General features: G+C 37.6%; 1 protein-coding gene across 1 annotated transcript in view; it reads right to left on the reverse strand.

Moving 5' to 3' along the window:
* The window catches only part of LOC126199008 (putative Ras-related protein Rab-33), a 99,897-nt gene extending 84,180 nt beyond the window's left edge, over window positions 1-15,717 (reverse strand). Inside the window, exon 1 of the mRNA XM_049935688.1 lies at window positions 15,330-15,717. Within this exon, the coding sequence (XP_049791645.1) occupies window positions 15,330-15,566 (237 nt within the window). The 5' untranslated portion in view covers window positions 15,567-15,717. The remainder of the gene's footprint in view (window positions 1-15,329) is intronic.
* Window positions 15,718-17,800: the final 2,083 nt, after the last annotated feature.

Here is a 17,800-nt window from a genome sequence, read left to right on the forward strand (position 1 = left end):
AATGAGTTCCATAACTTACCAGCATGCCTCTGAATTGCTTCAATGTCTTCCTTTAATCTGACCTGGTTAGGATCCCAGACACTCGAGCAGCAGTGTTCTATGCATGGTCTCCTGAAAGTCTCCCAATAAATCAACATAGACTACTCACCTTCCCTACTACCAAACTGCACTCGTTCCATTTCATGTCACCAACAGCCTCACCACAATGGTAACACCAGTTCCCATCAGATCACCGAAGCACTGTGGAGCTTTGCTAGCACTTGGACGGATGACTGTTTCGATCTGCTGAGTGCTGTTGGCAAATGGGGTGCAGTCAGCCCTTGTGAGGCCAACTGAGGAGCTAGTTGATTGACAAGTAGTGGCTCCAGCCTCGAAAATTGACAACAAGAGTAGTGTGCTGACCACATGCTCCTCCACACCCACATCTAGTGATGCCCATCAGCAGAGTATGACATGGAGTTTGGTCAATACCATTGGGCCTTTGGAGGCCTGTTCGGACAGGAGTAATTTTCATTTCATATCACACTGCAACATTATGCCTGGATATTCAACCAATGTAACTATGTCAAGCACCACATCACAAATGCTGTATTCAAATACTACTGATTGTTTTTCTTACGCATCTGCACTAACCTTCATTTGTCTACATTTAGAGCAAGCTGAAAGCTGCTGTTCATCACACCAAATAGAAATTCTGTCTAAGGCATACTGCATCATCCTACACTCGCTCAACGATGTCTCTCACACACTACATCATCAGGAAACAGTCACAGATTTCTGCTCACTTTATCTGTCTGATCATTTATATTTGAGAGTCTTCCAGAAAATAAAGACCATTTAGTTATAAAAAATTAAAAATACTCAGTTTATTGGGAAAAACAACAATTTGTTACATACATGAAATACTGCTCACTTCTCTAGGACTACATAATTATCTATGTTTAAACATTTGTTGTATCTGGTCATGTGCTTCAGAATTCTCATGTTATACTGTGTAATGAACGAAAAAAATGTGAGAAAACAGCACGAAATGTTCAACAACGGGTGAATAAACGTGCACGATGAAACTCGTCCTGGATGCGCATAAATCATCACAGAAGGTATTAAGATGGCAGTGAACAACAGAATCTTACAACACAGGTGGTTAACTCTCAATGAAATCCACATTATATTTCCAGAAATATCTCTTTCTTTGCTTGGTGTAACTGTGTTGCAAAGTCCCACTTACAACAAAACTTGTGCATTGTGGGTTCAGTGGTAACTGAGTGACCGACACAAAACTCAGAGAATAGACTCAGTATCGATATTATTGACACAAGATCACACAAATGGAGATCCTTTTTCGATTGGACTGCAACTGGTGAAGAGACCAGGTTATCTCACATCACCCTAGACAGCAAGTGCCAGTTATTTGAGTTGCATTGTATCTCATTACCCAAACAACTCAGAAAATTAAAAAAGACTCTCTCATCACAAAAGACAACTGACTTTCGGAATCATAAACATGTTCTTTTGATGCATTCCATGCTGAAAAGCACTATGATCAGCGTAAATTGTTTTTTTAAGACTGCAAGAAAACTACGGCAAGCCATCCAAAACAGGAGGCAACCTATGTTTTCTGGAGGAATTGTGTTTCTTCATGATAATGCCTGTCCTCATTCTACTGTTGAAACTCAGGAATTGCTTGATCAGTTTAGATGGGAAATTTTTGGTCATCCACCCTATAGTCCAGACCTCGCTCCTAGCAAATTACAATTTTTTCCCAAGCTGAAAGAGTTTCTGGGTGGTAAAAGTTTTAGAAGTAATGGTGAGTTGGAGAACGCAACCATCACCTGGCTTAATGAACTGGTGGCATGAGATAAGTGATTCTGAAGCTCCACAAGTGACTGGATAAAAGCCTTTAACCTACTTAGAGTTGTTATGTAGGGACAGAATATTCTCAGGCCATCAGAAACATATTTTACCAACACATGATGGTGGAAGTTGTAGTAAACTTTGGGCATCAATCTTCTTATAGACACATGAATTTGCCTGTAAATGTTCCTGCATTCTTCTTTGAACTGAGAGTGCAACACTCTCTACATCCTCAGCACTTTCTGAGTTTTATAATTAAACCACAGTGGGTCTTCTGTGTCCTTAATACATTTATTCGGCATGTACTTATCCAGAGCGTGAACTACACAATCAGCTTAAACTTTGCCCTTTTTCCTTTATGTTCACCATACTGGAACTAAATTATGTCTGTTCACTAAGTACGATGCTAACAACTGCTTATCAGCTCATTTCAGCATAAAACTCTCTTATACTTACATTGATACTGCCCATATCTTCCCTTCTGCCTGCCTGAAAAACCGATTAAGCATCCACTGATGACGAATGAGATGTTTAACTCAGAAAAATGATGAGATATTGGTATTATGCAGTAGCAGTCACCTTTCTTTATTAATACCACCTACTCTGAGTTCAGTGAATGCAATATTTATGAGGTATGTTTTTACTGCCTGTTTAAATAAATGTGTTTTAGTTATTTCTTACATAACGGGAAAGTTATTACACAATTTTAATTCCCAACACAAAATGCTGTTTAGAACCAGCAAATCTAACAAAAGACAACACTTTTAAAGAAAATAAATTGTGAGAAAAATCAAACTCAGAACAAAATGCTGCTTTGTTTGTTTGTTTTTCTCCTTGGAGGTCCAAACTGGCACTTGTCACAAAACTTAAATAGAGCTACTTTCAACTTTTTTCTGTTCACAAAATTTGTATTTTTCAGTGACAGCCTTCAGTTTTTACTTTGTGACCCATAACTGTGACCATTATTCTACAGTCATATGGTGATACTGGTTTGTTGTAGTCCAGGAAAACTGTAACATCAAGCATTTTTCTAATGGTTTATCATTACTCAGTGACCTCAAAGTTGACAAACATAAAATGTACCAGTACCGTCCATTCATGACTCCTTCAGTACAAACAAATTAATAATTAGTACATGACAGAGAACAGAAGTCAATTTACTACACTTGAGAATCCTGATATACCACATACATTCGTCTATGAACCATGCATGCATGCATGAATCATGTTTGTTACATGAAACTGATAAGCTCTATCTCAGCACTGCAGATCAGCAATGAAAAACATACTTACCCTTTAGGTAATCACAGAACTTCTATTTCTCTTCAACTATTATAAGAATATAAGCTGTGCAGTAGGTATCATTTTATAACTTTAAATCATGCTAGTGTGTTGGACATAAACAAAATATATTTTTTACTTCTTCCCCTGCAAATTTCTGAGACTCCTTCCTGAAGGACCTATGCAATATGATTTATGTAAAGAATTAAAGCTCTTAGAAACCACTCAAAAATAAAAATATACTTCAAACTAAGCATAGAACGTATGCCATTACACCATATATAAAACACAGTACCACAGTAGCTTCTGCTTCCTTTGCTAGATATAGATTTTATCTTTTATTTAGATATTTTATTTATTTGCTTGTCCACGGACCATGTTAACGACAGTATTAGACATATCAAAAAAAGCATTTCAAAAATATAACTGCGTATAAAAACAAATATAATTAAAGATAGTTAGTTTCACATTCCATGGAACATTTGCACAATAAGTTGTAAGAATGTGGATTGAGTAATTTTACATTCACTTCACAACTTAATTTTTCAGTATGGCTACATGTTACACATTTACAGAATAAAGATAGACAGATGTACATAAATATGATAAAGCACATGCTACAAGGCTGTGGCAATGAAGTTGTTTCAAAGAAACTATCTGGCGTTTGCCCCAGTGATCAGGTAAAATCCGAAAAAAAAGAAGAAAAAAAAATTAAAAATAGAACAATCAAGAGGTTCTACAGGGATCTCAAGCCTACTCATTTACAGGTCTACGGGATTTTTCTGATGAATATTACACAAAAAGGGTCATGGAAAGCATCCAATTCAACCTGCCCACTTTGCCCCATCACGTAAGGGTGTTGTGTGACATCGTGTTTTTTTAGTTGGTTTGTGTTTGTAGATGTCATGTTGTAGTAATGTTGTAGTATTTGGTGGTGCATTCTTGTGGTGGATGCCATGGTCTGAAACTGTTTGTTACATGTGGCATTCGGTCATTTGGTTCTCAGTAATCATTGCGTGAAGGTATTGTTGGAAGAGTTTCCTTTGCCGCTATCGAGTTACTCTGATTTACTGTTATGCTTGTTTATACATTCCTGTTTCTGTTAGGCTTGATTAGTGTTGTGTGTTTTTATGGATTAAAAAAGTAAGTGTTCTTTTGTATTTTGTTAGTCATGGGTACAATGGAGAAATTCAACAGTTATTCATTTTGTGTTGTGATGGTTGATGATGACTATTATGTTCTTGCAGCAGTTCGATTTGATTGCTGACTATGTGAAGCATCAGGTTTGTAAAGAGACTATGAAGTTGACTAGAATCACAACCTCTTATTCCTGGGACTTATACATGCGGAGGTGTCGACACGATGACCTTTGGTTCTGCATCTGGCATGGTGTGTGGTTCTAGAGATAAAGACTTTTACTTGCGCAGGAGTTTTGTTATCAGTCCTCTTCACATTTCAGAGCATGAGAGATGGGAGTGAGAGCGTAGAGTGTGTTAAATTGGTTTTCTTTCAGTTGGGAGAGTAGCCGGCTGGTGTGGCCGTGCGGTTCTAGGCGCTTCAGTCTGGAACCGCGGGACCGCTACGGTCGCAGGTTCGAATCCTGCCTCGGGCATGGATGTGTGTGATGTCCTTAGGTTAGTTAGGTTTAAATAGTTCTAAGTTCTAGGTGACTGATGACCTCAGAAGTTAAGTCGCATAGTGCTCAGAGTCATTTGAGCCAAGTTGGGAGTGTGTAGTATACGTTAAGTATAGGGGGAAATGGAGGGAGGGCGGGGGAGGGGGGGGGCGGCAATCCATATGGTTTACTTGACCATTTTTAAATATTTTAATTTGTTTATATGTGATTGCCTTATATTTGAGAAGTTCAAAACAGTTTTTTAAAATAATTTACCTTGCACCTTTACTGGATGGCGGCCATTTTTATTTGTAGGTGTGCGACAATTTTTCAGTCTGGAGACATTAGCAAAAATTTGAATATCTCTACACTGGGTTAAGTTGCAGCATTGCAATTGATATGATTGTTTTTAGAAAAATGTCCTCTACAACACTGTCTATTACTCAAAATACTCTAAATTCCAAAACAACCAGTCAAAGTGACCTCCAAGGTTTGGTATCCAAATTTTCAAAAATCCACTTTTTAAGCCCAAAAATAACAAACAAGGAGTGATTTATGAGAGTCTATTTTTTCCTATAGTTCGATATCATATACTACTAGGCTCATATAGAGTAAGAACACATACAAATGTTTCCTTAATTTTTTATGAATTTTTGAAATTTGAAAATTTTCACTTTTTGTGAAGTTTGGGGTTAGTTATCTCAGGTGGGACTGAATATAAAAATACGATTATTGCACAGTTTGTACACCTATATGATAGAAACGTACAATAAAAATTTCAACATTGATATCAGACTGTGGACAAAGATATAAATTTTTGAAAATGAGGAAATAGTTCCCATTACTCTACAACTGATCTTATGGCTGGTGCACATTTAAATGGTTTATTGTTTCATTGTAATAAAATTTAATTGTGACACATATTTAGTTAACACTATCATGCAATATTTACACTACTGGCCATTAAAATTGCTACCACCACAAAGATGACGAGCTACAGGTGCAAAATTTAACCGACAGGTAGAAGATGCTGTGATATGCAAATGATTAGCTTTTCAGAGCATTCACACAAGGTTGGCACTGGTGCAACACCTACAATGTGCTGACATGAGGAAAGTTTCCAACCGATTTCTCACACACAAACAGCAGCTGACTGGCGTTGCCTGGTGGAACATTGTTGCGATGCCTCGTGTAAGGGGGAGAAATGCGTACTATCACGTTTCCGACTTTGATAAAGGTCAGATTGTAGCCTATCGCGATTGCGGTTTATTGTATCGTGACATTGCTGCTTGCGTTGGTCAAGATCCAATGACTGCTAGCAGAATATGGAATCGGTGGGTTCAGGAGGGTAATATGGAACGCCATGCTGGATCCCAACGGCCTCGTCTCACTAGCAGTCAAGATGACAGGCATCTTATCCGCATGGCTGTAACGGATCGTGCAGGCACGTCTCGAACCTTGACTAAACAAATGGGGACGTTTGCAGGACAACAAACATCTGCACAAATAGTTCAACGACATTTGCAGCAGCATGGACTATCAGCTCTGAGACCATTGCTGCGGTTACCCTTGACGCTGCATCACAGACAGGAGCACCTGCAATGGTGTACTCAATGACGATCCTGCGTGCACGAATGGCAAAACGTCATTTTTTCGGATGAATCCAGGTTCTGTTTACAGCATCATGATCGTTGCATCCGTGTTTGGTGACATCGTGGTGAACGCACATTGGAAGTGTGTATTCATCATTGCCATACTGGCTTATCACCCGGCGTGATGGTATGGGGTGCCACTGGTTACACATCTCGGTCACCTCTTGTTTGCACTGACGGTACTTTGAACATTGGATGTTACATTTCAGATGTGTTACAGCCCGTGCTTCTACCCTTCATTCGATCCCTGCAAAACCCTACATTTCGGCAGGATAATGCATGACTGCATGTTGCAGGTCCTGTACGAGCCTTTCTGGATACAGAAAATGTTCGACTGCTGTCCTGGCCAGCACATTCTCCAGATCTCTCACCAATTGAAAACGTCTGGTCAATGGTGAACGAGCAACTGGCTCGTCACAATATGCCAGTCACTACTCTTGATGAACTGTGGTATCGTGTTTAAGCTGCATGGGCAGCTGTACCTGTACACGCCATCCAAGCTCTGTTTCACTCAATGCCCAGGTGTATCAAGGCCGTTATTACAGCCAGAGGTAGTTGTTCTGGGTACGATTTCTCAGGATCTATGCACCCAAATTGTGTGAAAATGTAATCATGTCAGTTCTAGTATAATATATTTGTCCAATGAATACCTGTTTATCATCTGCATTTCTTCTTGATGTAGCAATTTTAATGGCCAGTAGTGTATTTAGTTTATTTATTTTTAATAATGCAATATTAAACAATAGGAGCTTTTGCTTTTGTTCTATGGTAATAAAAATGCTCATTTACTCATAGAATGAAGGCTTTCACGGCAGGTGTTATCATCACTTAACATTTCCGGGCTGAGATGCCGTGGTCCATACATAAGACTCTCCCCTGACGTTTTGCCTTCCGCAGTCAAAGGCGTAACGTCAGAGGAGAGTCTTATGCATGGACCACGGCATCTCAGCCCGGAAATGTTAAGTGATGATGCTCATTTACGTTTAGGTTTATTGTCAATAAAGAAGTACATTGTTGTGATTCTCCAACAGAAAGAGGTTCCTACTCAATGGTCTGAAGATGACCACAGTAGTGGTCGAAACTGGTCACCTTGATAAATAAATCATGATCAAGACTGTTTCTTAATAGGAAAAAAAAAAAATAAGTACATTATTGCTGGTTGTGCCATTGTTGTAGTCAGTCTGTTCTGAACCTCTGTTAGAGTAGATGTACATACTTCATTGAGAGTGTAGAATGTGTTATGTGCATTGTTCTGTGTGTAATTTGTAATTAATTTTGAGAGATTAACTGGAATGCAATAACATGGATGAACAGTTCTCTGTTGGACAGATAGCAAGTGAAGTGTGTCCCAAAACAATTTACGGTTCAGTTTCAAAAAACTTGAAAAAGTCAATGACTTTGATGAAGTTAGACAAACTTTGTTTAAATTTCGAGTAAGTTCTTCTGTAACATCAGTGTGTGAGTATCATGAGAAGAAATATTTTCTGAAATACAACCACATTTTTGGAAGAAAGTGCTGTGATCCACTTCAAGTTCATAAAAAGCCTATTACTAAATGTTTGATGGAAATAAAGCTTGAACTTTTCTACTTGTTATGCGGGAGTGAAACAGCTTCCCAAGTGAAACGTAATGTGATTCCTGGAAATTCCCTGTTCCCAAATTGTTACTCAGAAATATCTGTTTTGAATCCAGAACCAGAATCAAGTAACCTTGTTAATGACATTTATATTCCTAATGAGGAAGCTGTTAGCATATCGGATTTTGCTTCTTCTAAGTTAGACGTATCTCCTGCTTCGAAAATGATAGCTATTGAAAATAAAGTACAACAACTTTCAGACAAAATCATGGTTTGGTAATACAGATACTAACATTATTTCTAAAGAAGAAGAAAACCTACCACCAGCATCATCTGACACTGAATATTTTAGATTAATAGAGAAATTAAAAATTAAATGTTCAGTGACATCTAAAGAGGAAAAAGTTAAAATTTTAAGTTTGCTCCCTGACTCATGGTCAAGAGAAGAAATAGTTCATGAATTCAACATTTCTAATCGTTTGGTTAAACTAACCCGAAAATTAGTGAAAGAGCAAGGCATTATGCCAGTTTTAGGAAAGAAGAAAGGAGTAGGTATAAGTGAATAAACAATTAAAAAGATCCAGCACTTTTTTGAAGACGACGAAAACAGTAGAAAGTGCCCAGGTTGCAAAGATAGCAAAAGAGTTGTTATAAGTGGAGCTAAAGTAACAAAGCAGAAATGACTAGTGCTGTCAAATTTAAATGAAATTTGTGTAGCTTTCAAAAATTCTCACCCTGAATGCAAAACTGGAAGGTCAAAATTCTGTGACCTCCACCCCAAGTGGTGTATTTTGGCAGGATCCTCTGGGACACACTCCGTTATGTGTTTGTTTATATCATCAAAATGTCAAAACTGATGATTGCGAGTGCAAAACTCAGTGATCTTAACTAGAAAGAGTTACTAGATTTAATGGTCTGTGACACTGTGTAATAAATGCGACAGGGCAGAAATGATAACAGTGGTTAAATCTCACGAAGAGTACTTGGAATCTTTAAATGATAACGTACAAAAACTCAAAAGTCACCACTATGTTTCTAAAATCAAAAGTAAGTTTTTGAAGGACAAAAAAAAAAGCACAACTTCATGAAACTGAATGCATAGTGCTAGCTGATTTTGCAGAAAATTTTACATTTGTGATTCAGGATGCAACACAAGGGTACACTGGGTCAATGACCAGGCAACAGTGCATCCATTTATTCTCTACTTTAAAAATGAGAAAGGAGAAGTTTGCAGTTCTTCAATTTGCATTCTAAGTGACTACTTGATGCACAACACTCTGGCTGTACATGTGTTTCAAAAGTATCTAATAAATTACATAAAAGAAAATTTTCCCAGGGTTGAGAAGCTGATATACTTTTCAGATGGAAGTGTTAGTCAGTATAAGAACAAAAAGAATTTTTCAAATCTGTGCAACCACAAAGTAGACTTTGGGTTGGAGGCTGAATGTCACTTTTTTGCATCTTGCCATGGTAAAAATGCATGTGATGGAGTAGAAGGTACTACAAAACGTAAAGTAAAGCCAGCCTACAAAGACCAACCACAGACCAAATTCTCACAGTACAGGACATGTATGTCTTTAGCAAGGATAATATCAAAGGCATTACCTATTTTCTGACCAAGAAAGAAGTGGTTCTGTATATGAAAACATCACTTCATACCAGATTTGAAAACTGGGAAATACGGAAGCGCCCAATCCCTCCTGTCTGCTTTGACCCATGACGTCACAAATATGGCGAAAACGACCATAAACCACGATTCCAATATGACGCATATAAAATCGTTATGTATACATTATGAGGACGAAAATACATCAAAAATCAAACACACACACATTCCACAAAAAGCCTAATGACACTAACGGGACAAGCGCGGGAAATAGGGGTTGTTTGGGTGGGGACAAACTAAATATAAACAAATTTAGACACTCACCCCCATGCAAAACCACGCAAAATGACGAAAAAAACTGACATCATAAAAGTCCCCAAATACCAGTAAACACAATATCATCTGGAATCAGACACTTCCCTTGACCTATATAGCTCAACAGCAGCCCCTTCCCTTGACCTATATAGCTCAACAGCAGCTCCCGATCTCATAATTTGGGACTGAACACTTCCCTTGAACTGTTATCCTTACGACATCTCCACATACAGCCGTCCCTGGTCCGAGATGATGGAACTTTAAGTAAGCCTCATTTCTTCACGACATACTGAACACTTCACGACTTCATCCAAAAATCCGAATAGTTGAAGAAATTTTATTAAAGACAACGCACTGTCCCCCATCATAGCCGACAACCGAAGACTGTTGACTCTGTCAGTCATATCCATACCTACCAAAAACATAAAAAAAATCAATTTACCAAAATTCACACACGACGCCACACTCGCAAACTAAACCAAAAACATCACCTAACACACCACCAGAGAGCACTACCAATCACATCAAAATGACACATACAAACACGCCACTCTCACAAACTAAATTCCGCACCGTCGTGTTGTCACACACCACAACAGCCTTACAACACGGGTCAAAGCCGACGGATGGGATAGGACGCTTCGGTTGACCCGAAAACGATATAGCAATAAAAGGAACAAGGCATTTCCACAAATTCCTTGGCATTGCAGAAAACTTAGTTCAATACTATGTAACATCAGAAACTGAAATTTATGAGGATCATTGTGTCTGTGAAATTAGGCCTACATCTCTGTCTTTAACGTTGAATAACATAGTGGCATGTATGTATGATGGACAGTGGTGGCTTGCAGAGCTTGAAAGTGTGGAAAACAATGGTGTTTTTGTGCATTTTTACCACCTTGCTGGCCCAAGAACATCATTCAAGAAATCAACTTGTGACAAAGTTTGGATACCAATGAAAAATGTTTTAAGAAAACTTTCAGTGCTTGAACTTAGAACAGCAACTGCAAGGTCTTATTCTATATCACAGAAGCTGTCTGAAGAAATAAGTGTTCTTAACATTCACCACCAGGTTTAGGAACTGTCGCATCTCGAAGGATGTTAATTGAATATATTTATTTTAAGTATGTAAAAATAATATAAATGTTAATTTCAGTGATGTTTCCACTTTTTTAATATAATTCAGCACCAATAATAATTGATTATATCCCGCCAATATCACACATGAATAGGCAACAGCCGTAAGATCAGTTGTAGAATAATGTGAATTATTTCCTCATTTTCAAAAATCCATATCTTTGTTCACAGTCAGATATCAGTGTTGAAATTTTTTACAGTACGTTGCTGTCATATAGGTGTACAAACTGTGGAAAAATCATATTTTTGTATTCAGTCACAGATGAGATAACTAACCCCAAACATTACAAAAAATGAAAATTTTCGAATTTCAAACATTCATAAAAAAATTAAGGAAACATTTGTAAGTGTTCTTGCTCTATATGAGGCTAGTAGTGTGTGATATAAAACTATAGGGGGAAAAAAAGACTCTCATAAATCACTCCTTGATTGTTATTTTTGGGCCTATAAAGAGGAATTTTGAAAATTAAGGTATCAAACTTTGGATGTAGTTTTGACTGGTTATTTTTGAATTCAGGGTATTTTGTGTAATAGACAATGTTGTAGAGGACACTTTTCATGTAGGGTATTTTGCGTAATAGACAATGTTGTAAAGGACACTTTTCTAAAAACAATCATGTCAAATGCAATGCTGTAACTTAACTCAGTGCAGAAATATTGATATTTTTGCTAACGTCTCTAAACGGAAACATTGTCGTGCGCTTACAAACAAAAATGGCCGCCATTCAGTAACGGTCAAGGGTAATTTTTTTTTTTAATTTTTCTGAACTTTTCAATTATAAGGTAATCACATAGAAAAAAATTAAAATACTTAATAATGGTCAAGCAACCAACTTAATTTTTATTGGACCACTTCATTTGGATTGGCCCAGGGTGGGTTGGGTTGGTAGCAGAAATTGAAGAGTCTGAATTAGGAAGAATGGCAGGAGTGGTTCTCAGGTTGGTTTGTGGGTGTGGGAGGGCTACCTTTTTTTCTTTTTTTATGGGGGGGGGGGGGGTGTGAGGGCAGCATTCAGATTGTGTTTTTCTTTTAGGTGTGCCATAGTCAGACTTAAGAGGGAACTTGTGGCTTTGATTGAAGAATATATTGAGGAGCATAGCACCGTCATGTCTGAAGCATTTTTATCTTATACGGAGTTGGAGAAAAGGGGATTTGAGCATTTGGTAGTAAATCATAGTACTGGATTTAAGAACTATAACACAGAGCCTTGTACTAACACAATAGAGAGATTTTAGGAGGCTATTAAATCTGTGAAAGAGAGGGGGAAGAGAGTCTCTTCCAACTTGTAATCTCATGTAGACAATCTACACCTACATCATACTGCGCAAGCCACCATATAGTCTGTGGCGGAGGGTACTTTCGGTACCACTATCTGATCCCTCCAACCCTGTTCCACTCACGAATAGCGCATGGGAAGAATGACTGTCGGTAAGCCTCCGTACTGCCTCTAATTTTTCGAATTTTCTCCTCGTGGTAAATATGTGAGACGTATGTGTGTGTGGGGGGGCGGGGGGGGTAGGGTGGGGGGGGTGGGTGGGTAATAAGTGGTCTGACTCCGCCTGAAAAGTGCTGTCCCGAAATTTCGATAGTAAATCTCTCTATGATGCTCAACGTCCCTCTTGTAATGTCTGCCAGTGGAGTTTGTTTAGCATTTCCGTAAACCTCTATCACTAGCTCAACAATCCCGTGACAAAATGCGCTGTTCTTCGTTGGATCTTCTCTATCAGTCCTACCAGATAGGGATCCCAGATAGATGAATAATACTCAAGCAACCCACTAGAACCTAGGTGTATTTGTTGGTGGGTTTGCCTTGCAAGTAACTCGTATAGTGTTTGATTTGGCTGTTAGTGCACTACTGATTGTTTGTTTGTTTGTTTTGGAGTACAGTTTTTTGTTTCTATTTTAACCAGTCAAGTGCATTTGGGGGTTTTCGATTTGAGTGTGTGGTTTTCATATCGGTGTCTACATTTGAGCTACATATTTCGGTTCTGTTAAATATCCAATATGGGTATTTTTTATAAGTGTTCAGCTTTTAGGAATCATTGGCTTTGTTTGAGCTACACAGATTATGTCGAATTTACGATACTTGTATGTACGACACGTGTTGAGGTTCTAGGTATCAATGGCTTCGTTTGAGTAATATAGGTCACATAAAATTTGGAGTTGCGTGTGTTGATCGTTCAGTACCGAGGGCTTCTTGTGAGCTATTTAGGTGTAGTGAAATGTACAATTCCTGTGGTTTTCGTATTTGTAGTGTTATGTCATATTTTGTGAATTTTTGGGGTTGATTTTGTGGATATCAGCTTTGGGATGGTGATGTTTTTCATACTTTCATATTGTTAGCTTGTCCCTGGCATACCCCCCCCCCCCCCCACTTCTTGCGGTTGTCCTGTTAGTTCATTGTGTTCTTGGAGTGACACACTGTCATAACATTTTTATTTTTGGTCATACATCTATGTAGCAATGTTATGATCACCATATTGGATATGCTGGAAGAAGGTGGTGTCCACCATGTTGATGACCTCATGAGTCAAAGCAGATGTGTGGAACTGGACTCTTGCGTAAAGATCACAAAAAAATTGTAACTTGCTATTACAAGGAATGTCAATGCAATTTATTTATTTATCGTCCTGTGTGATTACTTATTGTATGGATGTTATAAAAAGTATGCAAAGTGTCAAATGGGGTCAAGTGAAGATTCTAATATCAGCCATCAGTTTTGTGCCATGGCATAATGACATCAAAGGTTTCAACTAACCACAAAAAAGGGACAAACACAAGGTATACAAATAGTTTAAATACACAAACCATTTCTTATGTTACGTTACATGTTCATATAGTTTATGTCGCAATTCCACTGACCAGTGACTCATAATCAAAAAAAAAAAAAGAGTTGGCTGACTTAATAATTATATGTATGTCCAAAAGAACAGAACCCATTTTGATCCCACAGCCACTATGAATCAAGAAACAAAGGATTTAGCTAATGAAAATTAGCTGCCAGTGAACCTTGATTTGAATCAATGGAGGAAGCTGAAAATTTGCACCAGTTTGGGATTCAAACCTGGTTCTCCCACTTACTAAGCAAAACAGGCACATGCAAAAGAACAGACACCACACATATATAATTAAGATGAGGATGACCAATGATCACTTCATTGCAGATGCACACTACGAATGAAGTCTTATGGGAATCGGCAAAATGCCGTGACTGATGTGGGGGTGACAAGAGGCACGCTAGCTAAGTCTTTGCAGTTGCGATGTGTCAGGATGGTGCGGTGGTCAGCCCATCTGCCTAGTAAGCAGGAGTCCCGGGTTCAGATCTTAGTCCAGCACAATATCCATTGGCACCTAATATCAGTAATTCCTTTGTGTCTTGACTTAATAATTCCCAAATCCTTCTACAGAATATCTAATAGTGCTACAACTCTTAATTAATAACAGGTGTTCGCAGCTTTCCTGAAAGCACTGCATTCATTTTTGTCTTTGATCAATTGTAAGAGCCTCTGCATAATTGTATTTAATTACTTAGAAGGCTACATTCTTTTTTCTCCTACTGAGACGTAAACACTAGCTTGTACCGCATTGTTGTTAGGGTAATGCCCAACGTTTTTCTCTACATTTGGATTATCTTTCTGGAGTCGTAAGTGCAACCAAAGTTTTCAACAAGCCATTATAGTAAATTCCACTGCAACTTTTTTATGACTCGTTTAATTTTTTGTAACTTTAAGATAAACAGGCTATTCTGTAAATTCGTTCCCGTAAGGTTATGTAATAACCAACAACAGGTCAATTGCTCTAACACGGGATCTGCTAGATATGGAAGCCTATGCTCAGAGTAACCCTACACAGCATGCTGTTGAGATTACAGTGCTCAGGGAACTTTTTCAACACCATAGGATTTTTGTGTTTGGTACATAGAAAATAAGTTCAACCTTAATTTTTATATTGATTTTTATGATCTTTCTGTTAATGTGGAAACTAATACTCTTGGTTTCTTTTAATTGTATAATTAGTTTACTGTTGGATGAACATGACTTAAACTAATGAAAATTATTGAAAAATGTAACTTGCAACAAGTTCTCAATAATGAGATGTTATCGAGTATTTGGCTCTTGTTAGCAATGCGAGTGTTCTGTATATCCGAATTACCTATTTCACTTAATTCGTATACCATAATGTCCAAGGATCTTGAAACGAGCGACACGCCCTATGAAAGCAACGATGCAACAACAATGTATATAATAAACAGTGGTTGGAGACTACACATCGTATTAAAAAAGAACACTTACTTTAATCTCCTCTCCGTTGACGTCCACTGTCCTTTCTCTAAAATCAACGCCTATTGTCGCCTCCGACTTACACAGAAACTTCCCTTCGCAGAATCTATACGTTAAGCATGTTTTACCGACGTTTGTGTCTCCAACTACGATAATTTTAAATGTTCTTTTCTGCGCGCCATGCCCAGTTCTAGATTTCACTATTTCTTTTGAAGTAATGTCTCTAATAGCTGTATCAGGTTCAGCCATAACGCAAAACTAGCACAATTCACTTGTATCCCAGTACGTATCGATACGTCTTCGGTTTATCACATTCCGTGTTACGTATTTGTTATGCCACACAAACAGTTCGTCAACACCGCAAACAACATATCAGCTGATCCCACAACAAAGTGACAAAAATAAAGTGCCAATCAAAGATGTAGGTACACAGATACTACAACATACACATAAAGGCTTTGCAAATATTTTCACGGGCATCTTGCTAGAGATTACTGTATTAGCAAGATAATTCATTCATTTCTTTCGGTGTGCTGGGGCATATCCTTTGTCACATTGATGCAAAAGCATTCATGTATAGTTCTTTGCGAAATACTTAATGGAAAAGTCGGCACAGCATCCCAAAGTAAATGAAAAATATAATGTCATATTACTCCCGTATTTAGGGCTCCTGACACTCCTAGACAAAAAAAAAAAAAAAAAAAATGGTCTGTGCTGCCTTCCCCCTTCCCACCAGACATGAAATACAGATATTTGTTTAATTATGTCTAATAAATAGGCATTTTTCTTTGCCTGTGTAATCCTTATTTGTGAGTCGCAAACCTAAAATCGTGCATTCATAAAAACTACGAATAGAAAAACTTAAAAAAAAGAGTCAAACAATAAATATAAATGGAAGCTCTATAATTGCTCTTTTACTAAAATTAAATAGAAAGGAGTCAAACAACGTACGTTACATTTAGAAAGGTACCATGAGGTAGAACACGGGGAATTTAAATAACAAGGGATTTTTTTCCTTGCCCTGTCATTTGCAAACAAGTTCATGATTTCTTCCAACGACCTATATACCTCCTTGATTTCTTCATCGTCCAGAATCCAGATTCACTCTCAAATCTGATACAGTAGCAAAGAGGCCAAGATAACTAAGACTAACCTGTTTTCGTTATGCCCATAAATAATTATTTATGCATCTCACAGCAGAAAATAAACTTACTGTTCAACAAAATTGCAAGTAAGAGTACTCGAATGTATTTGAAAAGCTACATTCTCTAAGATGCTACCTTTTAGCATGCTACAGAACACACCTCTGTATGTGTGACAGCTAATATTCCCCACTGAGGGAGAGATTTAAATTTTAGAAATGGGTGCATATCGTCAGATAACTAATCAGTGCCGCTGATGTACAACAATTAATAGTTTCCTGTGACTGGGAGACTTAAATTTTAGGAACTTTTTTGATGCTCATCGTTTTTATACACTTTTTCATAAGTATTACTGCCCCATAAAAGCTGCCGCCCTGGGCAGCCTTATGGTCATAGTACAATAATACATTTGTTAGATTGTGGTTATAGAACATTTCGAAAACTGTTGTATTAAGAAATTAAACGGTTCAAGCAGATTAAGTGCACCTAAAAAATTGATTACAAATAAGATTAGAATCCCATGCAACAACAAAGAGAAGACTATATTTGGCACCAAGGGACATGGATGATGATAGGACTAAATAACACTCCAAACGGTACTGCAAAATTCTAATTAAATCCATCGTAACATCAGAATGTATGTACTTCAAAGAAAGAATAAGACACTTCAGCAACAAGACAAAAAACTATGTGGAACATAGTAAAAAATGAGACAGGGAAAACTGACCAAGAAAAATGAGGAAATTTCTTTAAAGGTAGATAATGAACTGATCAAAGATAGGCCTACTGTTGCAGAAACTTTTAATATCATTTTTGTGTGTCAATAGCAGATAATTTTGGTTTGAACACTTGCTTGGTAGATTATCTACAGTTCCTAAGAAATTCCTTCAAAAAACAAAAAACAACGAAATTCTAAAATATCTAAAAGCTCCAAAAAATTTCACTGTTATCAACACTCTTAAAAATCAATATTAAAATCATTGTAGTAAATTAGTAGTAAATTAATGAAATGTTCTTCACCTAAACTCACTAATGTGTTGTTAACTGGGTAATGTATCTTTCCCTGGTTAGTACATTCCCACAAACACAAAAAAGGAGACAAAATGTCCCAAAAAAATTGAAGACATATATCATTACTGCCAGTAGTTCCAAACACTTTCGAGCATGTGATGTACAATAGAGTCTATATACACTTTGTACAGGGAAACATATTCACTAATGAACAGTTTGGATTTCAAAAAGAACTGTCATCTGAATAGACTGTGTTGACCTTGACAGATGGTATAGTAGAACCAAGAAATCAGAAAATGATACAGTTGGGAAAATTCCATGACTTGGCTG

Source organism: Schistocerca nitens, chromosome 8, assembly GCF_023898315.1.
Source record: "Schistocerca nitens isolate TAMUIC-IGC-003100 chromosome 8, iqSchNite1.1, whole genome shotgun sequence".
Lineage (NCBI taxonomy): Eukaryota > Metazoa > Arthropoda > Insecta > Orthoptera > Acrididae > Schistocerca > Schistocerca nitens.